General features: G+C 46.0%; 1 protein-coding gene across 2 annotated transcripts in view; it reads left to right on the top strand.

Annotated features, from left to right (window-relative positions):
* Positions 1–303: 303 nt before the first annotated feature.
* LOC311118057 (uncharacterized protein) overlaps positions 304–19,645 on the top strand; it is a gene marked incomplete at its 3' end in the record, with an annotated part of 561,761 nt that continues 542,419 nt past the window's right edge. Inside the window, exons 1-2 of one of the 2 annotated variants that reach the window (XM_084192932.1) lie at positions 304–967; positions 16,836–19,081. In XM_084192932.1, coding sequence (XP_084049058.1) covers positions 355–967; positions 16,836–17,554 — 1,332 coding nt within the window. In that variant the 5' untranslated portion in view covers positions 304–354. Of the gene's footprint in view, positions 968–16,835; positions 19,082–19,645 lie in introns of those variants that run through there. The other variant, XM_084192933.1, reaches the window with a different exon arrangement.

Here is a 19,645-nt window from a genome sequence, read left to right as displayed (position 1 = left end):
TTTGTCTGAAAATAAAATCTACATTTTACTCAACTTCGTTACCCACTCCAGTCAGCAGATGGCGATGTGGGACTTTAAGGCTATGCTGCTAGTGTGACGTATAATCTAGTGGACGGGACGCTTCTTTCAACAGCAGCAACAGTTAGTCAGACACCTCGGTAGCTTGCTAGACAAAATAGCCCAACCAATAAAGCTCTTTAGACGCTTTCGTGTATATTAGCCACTGTGTTTTAAACCCACTTCTGTCGTCTAGTTAGTTATCCCATTTAATTTCATATTTACGGTGTTGTTGTTATTGGTCAGCTAGCTGGCTGGTTAAGTTAGCACTAGCCTAGCTAGCTAACATCCCCGACCATGAGCTCACTAAGCTACTCTCCTCCTGCTAAAGAAGAGGAGGTCTGCTGGACGGAGAAAGAAGCTCTAGTGAAAGAGGAGGAGGAAGAGGAGGATGTTACAATACAAAAACAAGTAGAGGGTGAAGCTGTTACCGTGAAAGAAGAAGAGAAAGATGTTACAGTGAAAGAAGAGGAAGACGCGTTCAGAGTGAAAGAGGAGGAGGATGTTACAGTGAAAGAAGAGGAAGACGCGTTCAGAGTGAAAGAGGAGGAGGATGTTACAGTGAAAGAAGAGGAAGACGCGTTCAGAGTGAAAGAGGAGGAGGATGTTACAGTGAAAGAAGAGGAAGACGCGTTCAGAGTGAAAGAGGAGGAGGATGTTACAGTGAAAGAAGAGGAAGACGCGTTCAGAGTGAAAGAGGAGGAGGATGTTACAGTGAAAGAAGAGGAAGACGCGTTCAGAGTGAAAGAGGAGGAGGATGTTACAGTGAAAGAAGAGGAGAATAAAGACGAGGCTTTTTTTGGAGTGAAGGAGGGAGAGGTAACTGTCACGTTGAAGGAGGAGGAGGAGGGGGAAGAAGAGGAGGGGGAAGAAGAGGAGGAGGAGGAGACGGAAGATCTGATTAACAACAGTAAGTAACGTTACTGTCTTGGAAGGAGCAGTTGTTGAACTGATGCGTGTTTTTTTGATGTTCTGAGCTTAAATATGTCGTTTTTTAAATGTAGGAATTGATAAAGCTACTCTGTAAGATGTGTATACCATCAACAAGCTGGCCAACAACAAAACGTTATTTGCGCAACTTAAATGTCTCATAGACTTGCCCTCATCAATACTGCAATCCCATTGTACTACTCTGGAGGGGGATTCCTAGTCCAATATTGACTGCGGTCAAGTGATGCGACACTCGCAAAACGCGGTCAAGCCATCTGCTCTTCAGTTTCTTCCTGAATTTGCGTGCGCGAATACACTTTACAGAAATTGCGTTTTTCCGGTAGGGAAATTGAGTTGGATGGACTCTAATTCACAGAAAAAGTCGAGACGATAGCTACAAATCATTCCAAACAAACCGTTTGAAACATAATTGATTCAATCTTCCATAATAAAAATGATACCAAATCATTTATTTTCATATTTTCGCGTGATAAAAAATGACTTTGTCATGGGTAGAGTGAGGCTGCAGTATCCTATCAGGGTGCTGTTTTAAGCAAATGTTAAATAGTTAAAGCAAAATGTGTTTACAGTCATGACATACACTATATATACAAAAGTATGTGGACACCCCTTGAAATTAGTGGATTCGGCTATTTCAGCCACACCTGTTGATGACAGGTGTATAAAATCGAGCACACCGCCATGCAATCTCCATAGACAAACATTGGCAGTAGAATGACCCTTACTGAAGAGCTCAGTGTCTTTCAACGTGGCACCGTCATAGGATGCCACCTTTCCAACTAGTCAGTACGTCAAAGTTCTGCCCCTGCTAGAGCTGACCCCGGTCAACTGGAAGTGCTGTTATTGTGAAGTGGAAACATCTAGAAGCAACAATGGCTCAGCCGCGAAGTAGTAGGCCCCACAAGCTCACAGAACGGGACCGCTGAAGCACGTAGCGAGTGGAAAACCTCGGTCCTCGGTTGCAACACTCACTACCGGGTTCAAAACTGCCTCTTGAAGCAACGTCAGCACGAGCTGTTCTATCGGGATCTTCATGAAATGGGTTTCCACGGCCGAGCAACCGCACACAAGCCTAAGGTCACCATGTACAATGCCAAGCGTCGGCTGGAGTGGTGTAAACGCTACAGCATACAATGACATTCTAGACATTTTGTGCTTCCAACTTTGTGGCAACAATTTTGGGAAGGCCTTTTCCTGTTTTCAGCATGACAATGCCCCCGTGCACAAATCTAGGTCCATACAGAAATGGTTTGACGAGATCGGTGTGGAAGAACTTGACTGGCCTGCACAGAGCCCTGACCTCAACCCCATCGAACACCTTTGGGATGAATTGGAACGCTGACTGCGAGCCAGGCCTAATCGCCCAACATCAGTGCCCCGACCTCACTAATGCTCTTGTGGCTGAAAGGAAGCAAGTCCCCCGCAGCAATGTTCCAACATCTAGTGGAAAGCCTTCCCAGAAGAATGGAGGCTGTTATAGCAGCAAAGGGGGGATCAACTCCATATTAATGCCCATGATTTTGGAGTGAGATGTTGGACGAGCAGGTGTCCACATACTTCTGGTCCTACTACTACTACTACTAGCAGGTGTCCACATACTGGTCATGTAGTGTAGCTACTACTACTACTACTACTACAACAACTACTACTACTACTACTACTACTACTAGCAGGTGTCCACATACTGTTGGTCATGTAGTGTAGCTACTACTACTACTACTACTACTAGCAGGTGTCCACATACTGTTGGTCATGTAGTGTAGCTACTACTACTACTAGCAGGTGTCCACATACTATTGGTCATGTAGTGTAGCTACTACTACTACTAGCAGGTGTCCACATACTGTTGGTCATGTAGTGTAGCTACTACTACTACTACTACTAGCAGGTGTCCACATCCTGTTGGTCATGTAGTGTAGCTACTACTACTACTAGCAGGTATCCACATACTGTTGGTCATGTAGTGTAGCTACTACTACTACTACTACTACTACTACTACTACTACTACTACTAGCAGGTGTCCACATACTGTTGGTCATGTAGTGTAGCTACTACTAGCAGGTGTCCACATACTGTTGGTCATGTAGTGTAGCTACTACTACTACTAGCAGGTGTCCACATACTGTTGGTCATGTAGTGTAGCTACTACTACTACTACTACTAGCAGGTGTCCACATCCTGTTGGTCATGTAGTGTAGCTACTACTACTACTAGCAGGTGTTGGGTCTTGTAGTGTAGCTACTACTACTAGCAGGTGTCCACATACTGTTGGTCATGTAGTGTATCTACTACTACTACTAGCAGGTGTCCACATACTGTTGGTCATATAGTGTAGCTACTACTACTACTACTACTAGCAGGTGTCCACATCCTGTTGGTCATGTAGTGTAGCTACTACTACTACTAGCAGGTGTCCACATACTGTTGGTCATGTAGTGTAGCTACTACTACTACTACTACTACTACTACTACTACTACTAGCAGGTGTCCACATACTGTTGGTCATGTAGTGTAGCTACTACTACTACTACCACTACTACTAGCAGGTGTCCACATCCTGTTGGTCATGTAGTGTAGCTACTACTAGCAGGTGTCCACATACTGTTGGTCATGTAGTGTAGCTACTACTACTACTAGCAGGTGTCCACATACTGTTGGTCATGTAGTGTAGCTACTACTACTACTACTAGCAGGTGTCCACATCCTGTTGGTCATGTAGTGTAGCTACTACTACTAGCAGGTGTCCACATACTGTTGGTCATGTAGTGTATCTACTACTACTACTAGCAGGTGTCCACATACTGTTGGTCATATAGTGTAGCTACTACTACTACTACTACTAGCAGGTGTCCACATCCTGTTGGTCATGTAGTGTAGCTACTACTACTACTACTAGCAGGTGTCCACATACTTTTGGTCATGTAGTGTAGCTACTACTACTACTACTACTACTACTACTACTACTACTAGCAGGTGTCCACATACTGTTGGTCATGTAGTGTAGCTACTACTACTACTACTACTACTACTAGCAGGTGTCCACATACTGGTCATGTAGTGTAGCTACTACTACTACTACTACTACAACAACTACTACTACTACTACTACTACTACTAGCAGGTGTCCACATACTGTTGGTCATGTAGTGTAGCTACTACTACTACTACTACTACTAGCAGGTGTCCACATACTGTTGGTCATGTAGTGTAGCTACTTCTACTAGCAGGTGTCCACATACTGTTGGTCATGTAGTGTAGCTACTACTACTACTAGCAGGTGTCCACATACTGTTGGTCATGTAGTGTAGCTACTACTAGCAGGTGTCCACATACTGTTGGTCATGTAGTGTAGCTACTACTACTACTAGCAGGTGTCCACAAACGGTTGGTCATGTAGTGTAGCTACTACTACTACTAGCAGGTGTCCACATCCTGTTGGTCATGTAGTGTAGCTACTACTACTACTAGCAGGTGTCCACATACTGTTGGTCATGTAGTGTAGCTACTACTACTACTAGCAGGTGTCCACATACTGTTGGTCATGTAGTGTAGCTACTACTACTACTAGCAGGTGTCCACATACTGTTGGTCATGTAGTGTAGCTACTACTACTACTACTACTACTACTACTACTACTACTACTACTAGCAGGTGTCCACATACTGTTGGTCATGTAGTGTAGCTACTACTACTACTACTACTACTAGCAGGTGTCCACATACTGTTGGTCATGTAGTGTAGCTACTACTACTACTAGCAGGTGTCCACATACTGTTGGTCATGTAGTGTAGCTACTACTACTACTAGCAGGTGTCCACATACTGTTGGTCATGTAGTGTAGCTACTACTACTACTACTACTACTACTACTACTACTACTACTACTACTACTACTAGCAGGTGTCCACATACTGTTGGTCATGTAGTGTAGCTACTACTACTACTACTACTACTACTACTACTACTAGCAGGTGTCCACATACTGTTGGTCATGTAGTGTAGCTACTACTACTACTACTACTACTACTACTAGCAGGTGTCCACATACTGTTGGTCATGTAGTGTAGCTACTACTACTACTAGCAGGTGTCCACATACTGTTGGTAATGTAGTGTAGCTACTACTACTACTACTACTAGCAGGTGTCCACATACGGTTGGTCATGTAGTGTAGCTACTACTACTACTAGCAGGTGTCCACATACTGTTGGTCATGTAGTGTAGCTACTACTACTAATACTACTACTAGCAGGTGTCCACATCCTGTTGGACATGTAGTGTAGCTACTACTACTACTACTACTACTACTACTACTACTACTACTACTACTACTACTACTAGCAGGTGTTGGGTCTTGTAGTGTAGCTACTACTACTAGCAGGTGTCCACATACTGTTGGTCATGTAGTGTAGCTACTACTACTACTAGCAGGTGTCGGGTCATGTAGTGTAGCTACTACTACTAGCAGGTGTCCACATACTGTTGGTCATGTAGTGTAGCTACTACTACTACTAGCAGGTGTCCACATACTGTTGGTCATGTAGTGTAGCTACTACTACTACTAGCAGGTGTCCACATACTGTTGGTCATGTAGTGTAGCTACTACTACTACTTGCAGGTGTCCACATACTGTTGGTCATGTAGTGTAGCTACTACTACTACTAGCAGGTGTCCACATACTGTTGGTCATGTAGTGTAGCTACTACTACTACTACTACTAGCAGGTGTCCACATCCTGTTGGTCATGTAGTGTAGCTACTACTACTACTAGCAGGTGTCCACATACTGTTGGTCATGTAGTGTAGCTACTACTACTACTAGCAGGTGTCCACATACTGTTGGTCATGTAGTGTAGCTACTACTACTACTAGCAGGTGTCCACATACTGTTGGTCATGTAGTGTAGCTACTACTACTACTAGCAGGTGTCCACATACTGTTGGTCATGTAGTGTAGCTACTACTACTACTAGCAGGTGTCCACATACTGTTGGTCATGTAGTTTAGCTACTACTACTACTACTACTACTACTACTACTACTACTACTACTAGCAGGTGTCCACATACTGTTGGTCATGTAGTGTAGCTACTACTAGCAGGTGTCCACATACTGTTGGTCATGTAGTGTAGCTACTACTACTACTACTACTACTAGCAGGTGTCCACATACTGTTGGTCATGTAGTGTAGCTACTACTACTACTATCAGGTGTCCACATACTGTTGGTCATGTAGTGTAGCTGCTACTACTACTACTACTACTACTACTACTACTACTACTACTACTACTACTACTACTACGAGCAGGTGTCCACATACAGTGGGGGAAAAAAAGTATTTAGTCAGCCACCAATTGTGCAAGTTCTCCACTTAAAAAGATGAGAGAGGCCTGTAATTTTCATCATAGGTACACATCAACTATGACAGACAAAATGAGATTTTTTTTCTCCAGAAAATCACATTGTAGGATTTTTAATGAATTTATTTGCAAATTATGGTGGAAAATAAGTATTTGGTCAATAACAAAAGTTGCTCAATACTTTGTTATACCCTTTGTTGGCAATGACACAGGTCAAACGTTTTCTGTAAGTCTTCACAAGGTTTTCACACACTGTTGCTGGTATTTTGGCCCATTCCTCCATGCAGATCTCCTCTAGAGCAGTGATGTTTTGGGGCTGTCGCTGGGCAACACAGACTTTCAACTCCCTCCAAAGATTTTCTATGGGATTGAGATCTGGAGACTGGCTAGGCCACTCCAGGACCTTGAAATGCTTCTTACGAAGCCACTCCTTCGTTGCCCGGGCGGTGTGTTTGGGATCATTGTCATGCTTGAAGACCCAGCCACGTTTCATCTTCAATGCCCTTGCTGATGGAAGGAGGTTTTCACTCAAAATCTCACGATACATGGCCCCATTCATTCTTTCCTTTACACGGATCAGTCATCCTGGTCCCTTTGCAGACAAACAGCCCCAAAGCATAATGTTTCCACCCCCATGCTTCACAGTAGGTATGGTGTTCTTTGGATACAACTCAGCATTCTTTGTCCTCCAAAAACGACGAGTTGATTTTTTACCAAAAAGTTATATTTTGGTTTCATCTGACCATATGACATTCTCCCAATCCTCTTCTGGATCATCCAAATGCAATCTAGCAAACTTCAGACGGGCCTGGACATGTACTGGCTTAAGCAGGGGGACACATCTGGCACTGCAGGATTTGAGTCCCTGGCGGCGTAGTGTGTTACTGATGGTAGGCTTTGTTACTTTGATCCCAGCTCTCTGCAGGTCATTCACTAGGTCCCCCCGTGTGGTTCTGGGATTTTTGCTCACCGTTCTTGTGATCATTTTCACCCCACGGGGTGAGATCTTGCGTGGAGCCCCAGATCGAGGGAGATTATCAGTGGTCTTGTATGTCTTCCAATTCCTAATAATTGCTCCCACAGTTTGGAGTGTGACTGTTTGAGTTTGTGGACAGGTGTCTTTTATACTGATAACAAGTTCAAATAGGTGCCATTAATACAGGTAACGAGTGGAGGACAGAGGAGCCTCTTAAAGAAGAAGTTACAGGTCTGTGAGAGCCAGAAATCTTGCTTGTTTGTAGGTGACCAAATACTTATTTTCCACCATAATTTTCAAATAAATTCATTAAAAATCCTACAATGTGATTTTCTGTAATTTATTTCCTCAATTTGTCTGTCATAGTTGACGTGTACCTATGATGAAAAGTACAGGCCTTTCTCATCTTTTTAAGTGGGAGAACTTGCACAATTGGTGGCTGACTAAATACTTTTTTCCCCCACTGTACAAGCTTATGTTTTGGTTTTTGATGGGGAAATACATTTGAGGCATTTATAAGTTATATTCTTCAAGAATCAATGGCTATACAGTATATGGGTCTTTCTATAACTGCCAGTGAGGATTTCCTTGCATTTATGGCAGTGTGGTTCCCTTAAGGGTCAGTCAACTTTGGTACAACATACTATGGGGAGTCACACTCTCGCGACTTCGAGGCTATATACAGGGGGTACCGGTACCGAGGTAATGGGCTGGGGGCTATATACAGGGGGTACCGGTACCGAGGTAATGGGCAGGGGTACAGGTTAGTCCAGGTAATAATGAGGCTATATACAGGGGGTACCGGTACCGAGGTAATGGGCTGGGGTACAGGTTAGTCCAGGTAATAATGAGGCTATATACAGGGGGTACCGGTACCGAGGTAATGTGCTGGGGTACAGGTTAGTCCAGGTAATAATGAGGCTTTATACAGGGGGTACCGGTACCGAGGTAATGTGCTGGGGTACAGGTTAGTCCAGGTAATAATGAGGCTATATACAGGGGGTACCGGTACCGAGGTAATGTGCTGGGGTACAGCTTAGTCCAGGTAATAATGAGGCTATATACAGGGGGTACCGGTACCGAGGTAATGGGCTGGGGTACAGGTTAGTCCAGGTAATAATGAGGCTATATACAAGGGGTACCGGTACCGAGGTAATGGGCTGGGGGCTATATACAGGGGGTACCGGTACCGAGGTAATGTGCCGGGGTACAGGTTAGTCCAGGTAATAATGAGGCTATACACAGGGGGTACCGGTACCGAGGTAATGGGCTGGGGTACAGGTTAGTCCAGGTAATAATGAGGCTATATACAGGGGGTACCGGTACCGAGGTAATGGGCTGGGATACAGGTTAGTCCAGGTAATAATGAGGCTATATACAGGGGGTACCGGTACCGAGGTAATGGGCTGGGGTACAGGTTAGTCCAGGTAATAATGAGGCTATATACAGGGGGTACCGGTACCGAGTCAATGGGCTGGGGTACAGGTTAGTCCAGGTAATAATGAGGCTATATACAGGGGGTACCGGTACCGAGGTAATGTGCTGGGGTACAGCTTAGTCCAGGTAGTAATGAGGCTATATACAAGGGGTACCGGTACCGAGGTAATGTGCTGGGGTACAGGTTAGTCCAGGTAATAATGAGGCTATATACAGGGGGTACCGGTACCGAGGTAATGGGCTGGGGTACAGGTTAGTCCAGGTAATAATGAGGCTATATCCAGGGGGTACCGGTACCGAGGTAATGGGCTGGGGTACAGGTTAGTTCAGGTAATTTGTACATGTCGGTAGGGGTAAAGTGACTGTGCTTAGATAATAAACAGCGAGTAGCAGCAGTGTAAAAACAAAGGAGGGAGGGGATTAATTGTTCAGCAGTCTTATGGCTTGGGGGTAGAAGCTGTTAAGGAGCCTTTTGGTTCTAGACTTGGCGCTCCGGTACCGCTTGCTGTGCGGTAGCAGAGAGAACAGTCTATGACTTGGGTGACTGGAGTCTTTGACGATTTTCCTCTGACATGCCTAGTATCTAGGTCCTGGATGGCAGGAAGCTTGACCCCAGTGATGTAAAAAAAAAATATATATATAACTATTGTAAAATAGATTGTGTCCGTAAAATGTTGGATATAGAAGCCTAAGTGTTGTTGTTCATTAGTTTGCTGCAATTAGGGGAGAGGTGGTAGGGTTAGTGGAAAATAATACATTTACATTTAAGTCATTTAGCAGACGCTCTTATCCAGAGCGACTTACAGGAGCAATTAGGGTTAAGTGCCTTGCTTAAGGGCACATCGACAGATTTTTCACCTAGTCGGCTCGGGGATTAGAACCAGCGACCTTTCGGTTACTGGCACACCGCTCTTAACCACTAAGCTACCTGCCGCCATAATAAAGGAAAATATATTTTTAAAAGATATATATATATATGTCTGTGTATATTTATATGTGTATATTTACATTTGAGTCATTTAGCAGACGCTCTTATCCAGAGCGACTTACAGTTAGTGTACACTATGTACACTACCAGTCAAAAGTTTGGACACACCTACTCATTCAAGGGTTTTTCTTTATTTTTTACTATTTTCTACATTGTAGAATAATAGTGAAGACATCAAAACTATGAAATAACACATATGGAATCATGTAGTAACCAAAAAAGTGTTAAACAAATCAAAATATATTTTTTATTTGAGATTCTGTAAAGTAGCCACCCTTTGCCTTGATGGCAGCTTTGCACTCTTGGCATTCTCTCAACCAGCTTCATGAGGTAGTCACCTGGAATTGTCAAGGGGTGCTGAAGGTGGGTGTGGTGCAGGAATCAAGCGCAGGACGCAGAAGCTAAGTCCAAAAGACTTTAGTGAGTTATTCACGTAGTACACGAGAACAATAAGCCCGGAGGCGAAATAACGGCACACACAGGCGTCAAACAAACGGCGCACTAACATGTGCGAAAACCTCTCCAAACACGGAGGGAAGAATACGTAGCTCAGAACACCAAACAGAGGAGCAATCACACACAACACCATACACACACAACGAGAACTAAATAGGACACTAATGAGGACTAACTAGACACAGGTGTACAACATCAAGACAAAACCAAATGAACATGAAACATAGATCGGTGGCAGCTAGTACTCCGGGGACGACGACCGCCGAAACCTGCCCGAACAAGGAGGAGGAGCAGCCTCGGCCGAAACCGTGACAGTACCCCCCCCCCCCCCCTTGACGCGCGGCTCCAGCCGTGCGCCGACCCCGGCCTCGGGGACAACCAGGAGGACGCGGAGCAGGGCGCGCGGGATGGTCCCGGTGGAACTCCGACAGGAGAGATGGGTCTAGGATGTCCCTCCGCGGCACCCAGCACTGCTCCTCCGGGCCGTACCCCTCCCACTCCACGAGATACTGGAGACCCTCCATCCGGCGTCTCGAGTCCAAGATGGACCGAACGGTGTACGCCGGATCCCCCTCGATGTCCAGTGGGGGCGGAGGAGTCTCTCCTATCTCACCTTCCTGGAGTGGACCAGCTACCACCGGCCTGAGAAGAGACACATGGAACGAGGGGTTAATATTCTTGTATTCAACAGGCAGATGTAACCTATAACACACCTCGTTCAATCTTCTCAGGACTTTAAAAAGCCCCACAAACCGCCGACCCAGCTTCCGGCAGGGCAGGCGGAGGGGTAGGTTTCTGGTAGAGAGCCAGACTCGATCTCCGGGTGCGTACACCGGCCCCTCACTGCGGTGGAGATCGGCGCTCGCCTTGTGACAACGGATGGCCCGCTGCAGGTGGACGTGTGCAGCGTTCCACATCACCTCCGAGCGCCTTATCCAATCATCCACCGCAGGGGCCTCGATCTGGCTCTGCTGCCAAGGTGCCAGAACCGGCTGGTAACCTAATACACATTGGAAGTGGGTTAGGTTGGTAGAGGAGTGGCGGAGAGAGTTCTGGGCCATCTAGGCCCAGGGAATGTACCGAGCCCACTCCTCAGGCCGGTCCTGGCAATACGACCTCAGAAACCTACCCACATCCTGGTTGACTCGTTCTACCTGCCCATTACTCTCCGGGTGGTACCCTGAGGTAAGGCTCACCGAGACCCCCAAACGCTCCATGAACGCTCTCCATACTCGGGAGGTAAACTGGGGGCCTCGATCAGACACTATATCCTCGGGTACCCCGTAATGCCGGAAGACGTGGGTAAATAGGGCCTCTGCGGTTTGTAGGGCAGTAGGAAGACCCGACATAGGGAGAAGACGACAGGCCTTAGAGAACCGGTTCACAACGACAAGGATGGTGGTATTCCCCTGAGAGAGGGGAAGGTCTGTCACAAAATCCACCGAGAGGTGGGACCATGGTCGTTGTGGAACGGGCAGGGGTTGTAACTTACCCCTGGGCAAATGTCTGGGTGCCTTACACTGGGCGCACACCGAGCAGGAGGAGACATAAACCCTCACATCCCTGGCTAACGTGGGCCACCAGTATTTAGTGCTAAGACAATGCACTGTCCGGCCAATACCCGGATGTCCAGAGGAGGGTAACGTGTGAGCCCAGTAAATGAGTCGATCCCGAATATCGAGCGGAACGTACTTCCGACAACCGATAACCCAAAAAGGAGACCGACTCCTGGAAAAACAGACATTTCTCTGCCTTGACATATAGGTCGTGCTCCAACAGCCTCCTCAATACACGACGCACCAGGGCTATATGCTCGCTCGGGTAGACGAGTACACTAGAATGTCATCAATGTACACGACCACCCCTTGCCCCTGCATATCCCGGAAAATGTCATCTACGAAGGATTGGAAGACTGATGGAGCATTAATCAACCCATATGGCATGACGAGATACTCGAAATGACCTGACGTGGTACTAAACGCTGTTTTCCATTCGTCGCCCTCCCTAATGCGCACCAAGTTATACGCGCTCCTGAGATCCAGTTTTGTGAAAAACCACGCTCCATGCAATGACTCCGTCATGGTCGCAATCAGAGGGAGTGGATAACTGTATTTCACAGTAATCTGATTGAGACCACGGTAATCGATGCACGGGCGCAACCCTCCATCTTTTTTCTTCACAAAAAAGAAGCTAGAGGAGGCGGGAGAAGTGGAGGGCCGTATCTATCCCTGTCTCAAGGATTCGGCTATGTACGTTTCCATAGCTTTTCTCTCCTCTTGAGACAAAGGATACACGTGGCTCCGTGGGAGCGCTGCTCCTGCCTGGAGATCAATCGCACAATCCCCCTGTCTATGAGGAGGCAACTGCGTCGCCCTAGCTTTTCTAAACACGAGAGCTAAATCCCCATATTCAGGCGGAATGTGCAGTGCGGGCACTTGGTTTGGACTTTCCACCGAAGTCGCCCCTACGGAAACACCCAGCCAACGCCCCTCACACTGAGCAGACCACCCATTGAGAGCCCTCTGTTGCCACGAAATAGCAGGGTTATGGGTGCTTAACCAGGGAATTCCCAGCACCACCGGGTACACAGGAGAGTCGATCAGATACAACTGTATAGTCTCTTCATGACCCCCCTGCGCACACATCCTAAGTGGCGCTGTGACTTCCCTAATCAACCCCGACCCCAACAGGTAGGAGAGGGATCCCTAAATCTAAACAAAACTTCCGATCAACAAAATTCCCAGCTGCGCCTGAATCTACTAGCGCCTTATGCTGGGAATGAGGTGCAACCTGTGAAAAAAAAAAACAGGTATACAAAAGTGCGCAACAGAGAGCTCTGGGTAAGTGGGGCGTCTACTCACCTGGGAGGGCTCCCCAGTGTGTGGCCTGTTGTCTCCTCCCTCGGGGAACCCTCCCCAGCACCTGGCCGCAGTGTGCCCTCCACGACCGCACTTGGTGCAGGGGACAGGCCCCCTCGGGCTTCTCCTCCTCCTCTCTCTAGCGCCAGCACCCCCGAGCTCCATAGGGCTCGGCTCGGAGGTGCCGGAGGGTGGAATAGACGGACCCCACTCGGGACGTCCACGGGTGGCTAGCAGGGTGTCCAGACAGATGGACATATCGACCAACTGGTCGAAAGTGAAATTGGTATCCCTGCAGGCCAACTCACGTTGAACGTCCTCCCGTAGGCTACATCGAAAATGGTTGATGAGGGCCCGTTCATTCCACCCTGCGTCTGCCGCTAGAGTCCGGAACTCCAGCGCGAACGCCTGTGCGCTCCTCCTCCCCTGTCTCAGGTGGACTAGACGCTCCCCCTGCCGCTTTGCCCTCTGGTGGATGGTCGAACACGGCCTTGAAGCGACGGGAGAACTCGGCGTAGGAGATGGTGGTGGCGTCCATCCTCCTCCACTCGGCGTTGGCCCATTCCAACGCCTTGCCCGTGAGACAGGAGATGAGGGCGGAAACGCTCTCGTGTCCCGAGGGCACCGGGTGTACAGTGGCCAGGTAGAGCTCCACCTGCAGGAGGAACCCCTGACACCCGGCAGCTGTTCCGTCATACGCCCTCGGGAGCGAGAGCCGAATCCCACTGGGTTCCGGACCTGGGACTGGTGGACCGGCCGATGGGGGTGGCAGGGTAGGTGGAGGTGTGGGTACCCCTCTGGACTCCCATCGGTGCAGGGTGTTGATGACGTCCTGTAGAGCGGTCCCCAGTTGTCGTATCTGGTCATCCTGGCCGCGGACATGCTCCTCCAACGACTCAGTCGTGATTGTTGCTCCTGCTGATTCCATTATAAATGGTGTGTGATTCTGTCAAGGGGTGCTGAAGGTGGGTGTGGTGCAGGAATCAAGCGCAGGACGCAGAAGCTAAGTCCAAAAGACTTTAGTGAGTTATTCACGTAGTACACGAGAACAATAAGCCCGGAGGCGAAATAACGGCACACACAGGCGTCAAACAAACGGCGCACTAACATGTGCGAAAACCTCTCCAAACACGGAGGGAAGAATACGTAGCTCAGAACACCAAACAGAGGAGCAATCACACACAACACCAAAACACACAACGAGAACTAAATAGAACACTAATGAGGACTAACTAGACACAGGTGTACAACATCAAGACAAAACCAAACGAACATGAAACATAGATCGGTGGCAGCTAGTACTCCGGGGACAACGACCGCCGAAACCTGCCCGAACAAGGAGGAGGAGCAGCCTCGGCCGAAACCGTGACAGGAATACATTTCAATTAACAGGTGTGCCTTAAGTTAATTTGTGGAATTAATTTCCTTCTTAATACATTTGAGCCAATCAGTTGTGTTGTGACAAGGTAGGGTTGGTATACAGAAGATAGCCCTATTTGGTGAAAGACCAAGTCCATATTATGGCAAGAACAGCTCAAATAAGCAAAGAGAAACGACAGTCCATCATTACTTTAAGACATGAAGGTCAGACAATACGGAACATTTCAAGAACATTGAACGTTTCTTCAAGTGCAGTCGCAAAAACCATCAAGCGCCATGATGAAACTGGCTCTCATGAGGACCGCCACAGGAATGGAAGACCCAGAGTTAGCTCTGCTGCAGAGGATAAGTTCATTAGAGTTACCAGCCTCAGAAATTGCTGCCCAAATAAAGACTTCACAGATTTCAAGTCACAGACGTATCTCAACATCAACTGTTCAGAGGGGACTGGGTAAATCAGGCCTTCATGGTTGAATTGCTGCAAAGAAACAACTACTAAAGGACACCAATAATAAGAAGAGATCTGCTTGGGCCAAGAAACACGAGCAATGGACATTAGACCGGTGGAAATTGAGATTTTTGGTTCCAACCGCCATGTCTTTGTGCGACGCGATGTGGGTGAACGGATGATCTCCGCGTGTGTAGTTCCTACCGTGAAGCATGGAGGAGGAGGTGTGGTGATGGTGACACTGTCTGTGATTTATTTAGAATTCAAGGCACACTTATCCAGCATGGCTACCACAGCATTCTGCAGTGATACGCCATCCCATCTGGTTTGGGCTTAGTGGGACTATCATTTTGCTTTTCAACAGGACAATGACCCAACACTCCTCCAGGCTGTGTAAGGGCTATTTTACCAAGAATGAGAGTGATGGAGTGCTGCATCAGATGACCTGGCCTCCACAATCCCTCGACCTCACCCCAATTGAGATAGTTTGGGATGAGTTGAACCGCAGAGTGAAGGAAAAGCAGCCAACAAGTGCTCAGCATATGTGGGAACTCCTTCAAGACTGTTGGAAAAGCATTCCAGATGAAGCTGCTTGAGAGAATGCCAAGTGTGCAAAGTTGTCATCAAGGCAAACGGTGGCTACTTTGAAGAATCTAAAATCTAAAATATTTTGATTAGTTTAACACTATTTTGGTTACTACATGATTCCATATGTGTTATTTCATAGTTTTGATGTCTTCACTATTGTTCTACAATGTAGAAAATAGTAAAAAATAAAGAACAACCCTTGAATGAGTAGTTGTGTCCAAACTTTTGACTGGTACTGTATGTTATTGTTAGATGAAGTTATGGGCCAATTTGGCATACACTTAGTGTGTAAAGGTATCCAAAGAGCATTTTACTGAATTAGTGAATAGCGACACAGAGCTTAATGTGAGTTTCCTTGAGTAACACTCCCGATCTTGCTCTGATAATGTGTGGTAATGTTCAGAATACATTGTCCATAACTAGAGGTTATTAGCATGGAGGAGTTCAGATATACTACATCCATAACTAGAGGTTATTAGCATGGAGGAGTTCAGATATACTACATCCATAACTAGAGGTTATTAGCATGGAGGAGTTCAGATATACTACATCCATTACTAGAGGTTATTAGCATGGAGGAGTACAGATTTACTACATCCATAACTAGAGGTTATTAGCATGGAGGAGTTCAGATATACTACATCCATAACTAGAGGTTATTAGCATGGAGGAGTTCAGATATACTACATCCATAACTAGAGGTTATTAGCATGGAGGAGTTCAGATATACTACATCCATAACTAGAGGTTATTAGCATGGAGGAGTTCAGATATACTACATCCATAACTAGAGGTTATTAGCATGGAGGAGTTCAGATATACTACATCCATAACTAGAGGTTATTAGCATGGAGGAGTTCAGATATACTACATCCATAACTAGAGGTTATTAGCATGGAGGAGTTCAGATATACTACATCCATAACTAGAGGTTATTAGCATGGAGGAGTTCAGATATACTACATCCATAACTAGAGGTTATTAGCATGGAGGTGTTTCTGCAGCCAAATTGTGTTGCATAGCAACAAACAGCAAACACAGAAAGGGTCCTATATTGGAGAGTAAAAGTCGTCTGGCACTCTGCTTAGGATTTCAACAACTTTAAACTTTAACTTATTTCTAGCTTACAGTCATCGATGTTACTACTAATGTGAAAACAAGACAAAATATGACTATTGTTGCTCACTTGACTGTATAAAAGACAATTGTCAAATAATTTAAGGCATCAATTGTTGTATAATTTAATGGGTACGCTCTGGGTATCACCTTTTACCTCAAATAAACAGTGTATTTCTGCTGTTGTGGTTCTTTAACCATCTGTCTGACTGTCGTTCACACAGGAGAGAGACATGGCTATCGTGGATCCTCTGGGGAGCCTCAACAACATGATGCTGACAAGGCAGAAAGGTCTCTCTCCAGATCAGAATACCTTAAAAAAAAACACCTGAGACCCACTGGGAAGAAATCTCACTGCTGCTCTGACTGTGGGAAACGTTGCAGGTCTACATCAGAACTTAAAATACACCAGCGAGTACACACAGGAGAGAAACCTTATAGCTGTGATCAATGTGGGAGGAGTTTTGGTACATCTGTGTATCTGACTATACACCAGAGAACACACACAGGAGAGAAACCTTATAGCTGTGATCAATGTGGGAAGAGTTTTGGTACATCTGTGTATCTGACTATACACCAGAGAACACACACAGGAGAGAAACCTTATGGCTGTAATCAATGTGGGAAGAGTTTTACTCAGTCAAGCGGCCTGGTAGTACACCAGAGAACACACACAGGAGAGAAACCGTATAGCTGTACTCAATGTGGGAAGAGTTTTACTCAGTCAAGCGCGCTGATAGTACATCTGAGAACACACACAGGAGAGAAACCTTACGACTGCTCTGACTGTGGAAAGACTTTTGTTAGTTTAAGAGATTTAAAATCACACCGGAGAACACACACAGGAGAGAAACCACATAGCTGTGATCAATGTGATAAGAGATACTCTGATAAAAGATGTCTGATCAAACATCAGAAAATACATGAAGGTGTTGTGTCATGATATCAATGAAATAATGTCACAATGTAGAATGTTTTAACATTGTAGTAGGAGTATTTTAATTAATAATGTCACAATGTAGAACTCTAGTCGTTTGCCCCCTGTTCTATTGATTTCAGCATGATATGAGCCTCATCAGAGGAAGAATCTTTGTACTTTGCTCCGTTCATCTTTCCCTCGATCCTGACTGATCTGCCAGTCCCTGCCACTGAAAAACATCCCCACAGCATGATGCTGCTGCCACCACCATGCTTCACCGTAGGGATGGTGCCAGGTTTCCTGCAGACGTGACGCTTGGCATTCAGGCCAAAGAGTTCAATCTTGGATTCATCAAACCAGAGAATCTTGTTTCTCATGCTCTGAGAGTCCTTTAGGTGCCTTTTGGCAAACTCCAAGCGGGCTGTCATGTGCCTTTTACTGAGGAGTGGCTTCCGTCTGGCCACTCTACCATAAAGGCCTGATTGGTGGAGTGCTGCAGAGATGGTTGTCCTTCTAGAAGGTTCTCCCATCTCCAGAGAGGAACTCTGGCGCTCTGTCAGAGTGACCATCGGGTCCTTGGTCACCTCCCTGACCAAGGCCCTTCTCGCCCGATTGCTCAGTTTGGCCAGGCAGCCAGCTCTAGGAAGAGTCTTGGTGGTTCCAAACTTCATCCATTTAAGAATGATGGAGGCCACTGTGTTCTTGGGGACCTTCAATGCTGCAGAAATTATTTGGTACCCTTCCCCAGATCTGTGCCTCGACACAATCCTGTCTCGGAGCTCTACTGACAATTCCTTCGACCTCATGGATTGGTTTTTGCTCTAACATGCACTGTCAACTGTGGGACCTTACATAGGCAGGTGTGTGCCTTTCCAAATCATGTCCAATCAATTGAATTTACCACAGGAGGACTCCAATCAAGTTTTAGAAACATCTCAAATATGATCAATGGAAACAGGATGCACCTGAGCTCAATTTCGAGTCTCATAGCAAAGAGTCTGAATACTTATTTAAATAAGGTATTTCTGTTTTAAATTTTTAATGAATTTGTTAAACAAATCTACAAACCTGTTTTTGCTTCGAATTTATGGGGTATTGTGTGTAGATTGATGAGGAAAACAATTTATTTAATCCATTTTAGAATAAGGCTGTAACGTAACAATGTGGAAAAAGTCAAGGGGTCTGAATACTTTCTGAATGCTCTGTATATGCTATTGGTTTACTGTTAGAATTGGTTGTAGGACTACAACAATACTGTTAAAGCAACAATGTATAGACCTAGAACATGCACGGCCAACCTTGCTGCTGTAGGACTACAACAATACTGTTAAAGCAACAATGTACAGACCTAGAACATGCATGGCCAACCTTACTGCTAGAGATCTAGCTACTGGGTGGGCAGGTTTCTGTTCCAGCCCCTGATTATTTGGATTAGACACTATTCATTCAACTATTCATTCTCTTCTTTTGGAGTTAGATGAATGTCTTAACCCGCCAAACCATTAACATAGGCGTTCTTTGTATGATATGAAATAAAGTGTTGATTCTTTGAATGAGGTATAGTGTCTTTTTTTGGTCCTTGAACATTCCCTGTTTGTCTGTTTTATTTGGTTGTTACTCGCTCTAATTTTGTCTGATGATATTGATGTTCAGCTGCAGATGATGTCTGATCATTGGTGTAACAATCCCTGTATGGCTGACCTAGGATGAAACCCCTTTCCACAACAGCACTTCATACCCAAAAAGCAGCAGCCATTATCCTACCAAAACCCTGATCTTGGTTGGACAGGATAACAGTAGTGTAGGTCTCAGGGTGGGTGACATCACCACAAGATGGCTACTAGGGCTTTCTCACGTTGTCTTTCCTTGATTCGCATCCTGTCTCCTCACCTGGATTGGATCAACTGTATTGGAGGAGAAGGTACAAGGTCCCTCCCCTCTGACCTTCTTCTCCAATGGGTAGAAGGAATCAAGGAGAGGAATCGAGGAAGAATGATTTGAGAAAGAGCCTAGAACTCACCTGTCAACTAGCTTTCCACAATGAGAGCAGTGGAATGTCTTCTCCTCCTGTGTGAGAGCAGTGGTATGTCTTCTCCTCCTGTGTGAGAGCAGTGG

Source organism: Coregonus lavaretus (genome assembly GCF_964263955.1).
Source record: "Coregonus lavaretus genome assembly, contig: HAP1_SCAFFOLD_93, whole genome shotgun sequence".
Classification (NCBI taxonomy): Eukaryota; Metazoa; Chordata; class Actinopteri; order Salmoniformes; family Salmonidae; genus Coregonus; species Coregonus lavaretus.
The sequence above is the reverse complement of the archived record's forward strand: the minus strand, read 5'-3'. Positions and strand labels throughout refer to the sequence as shown.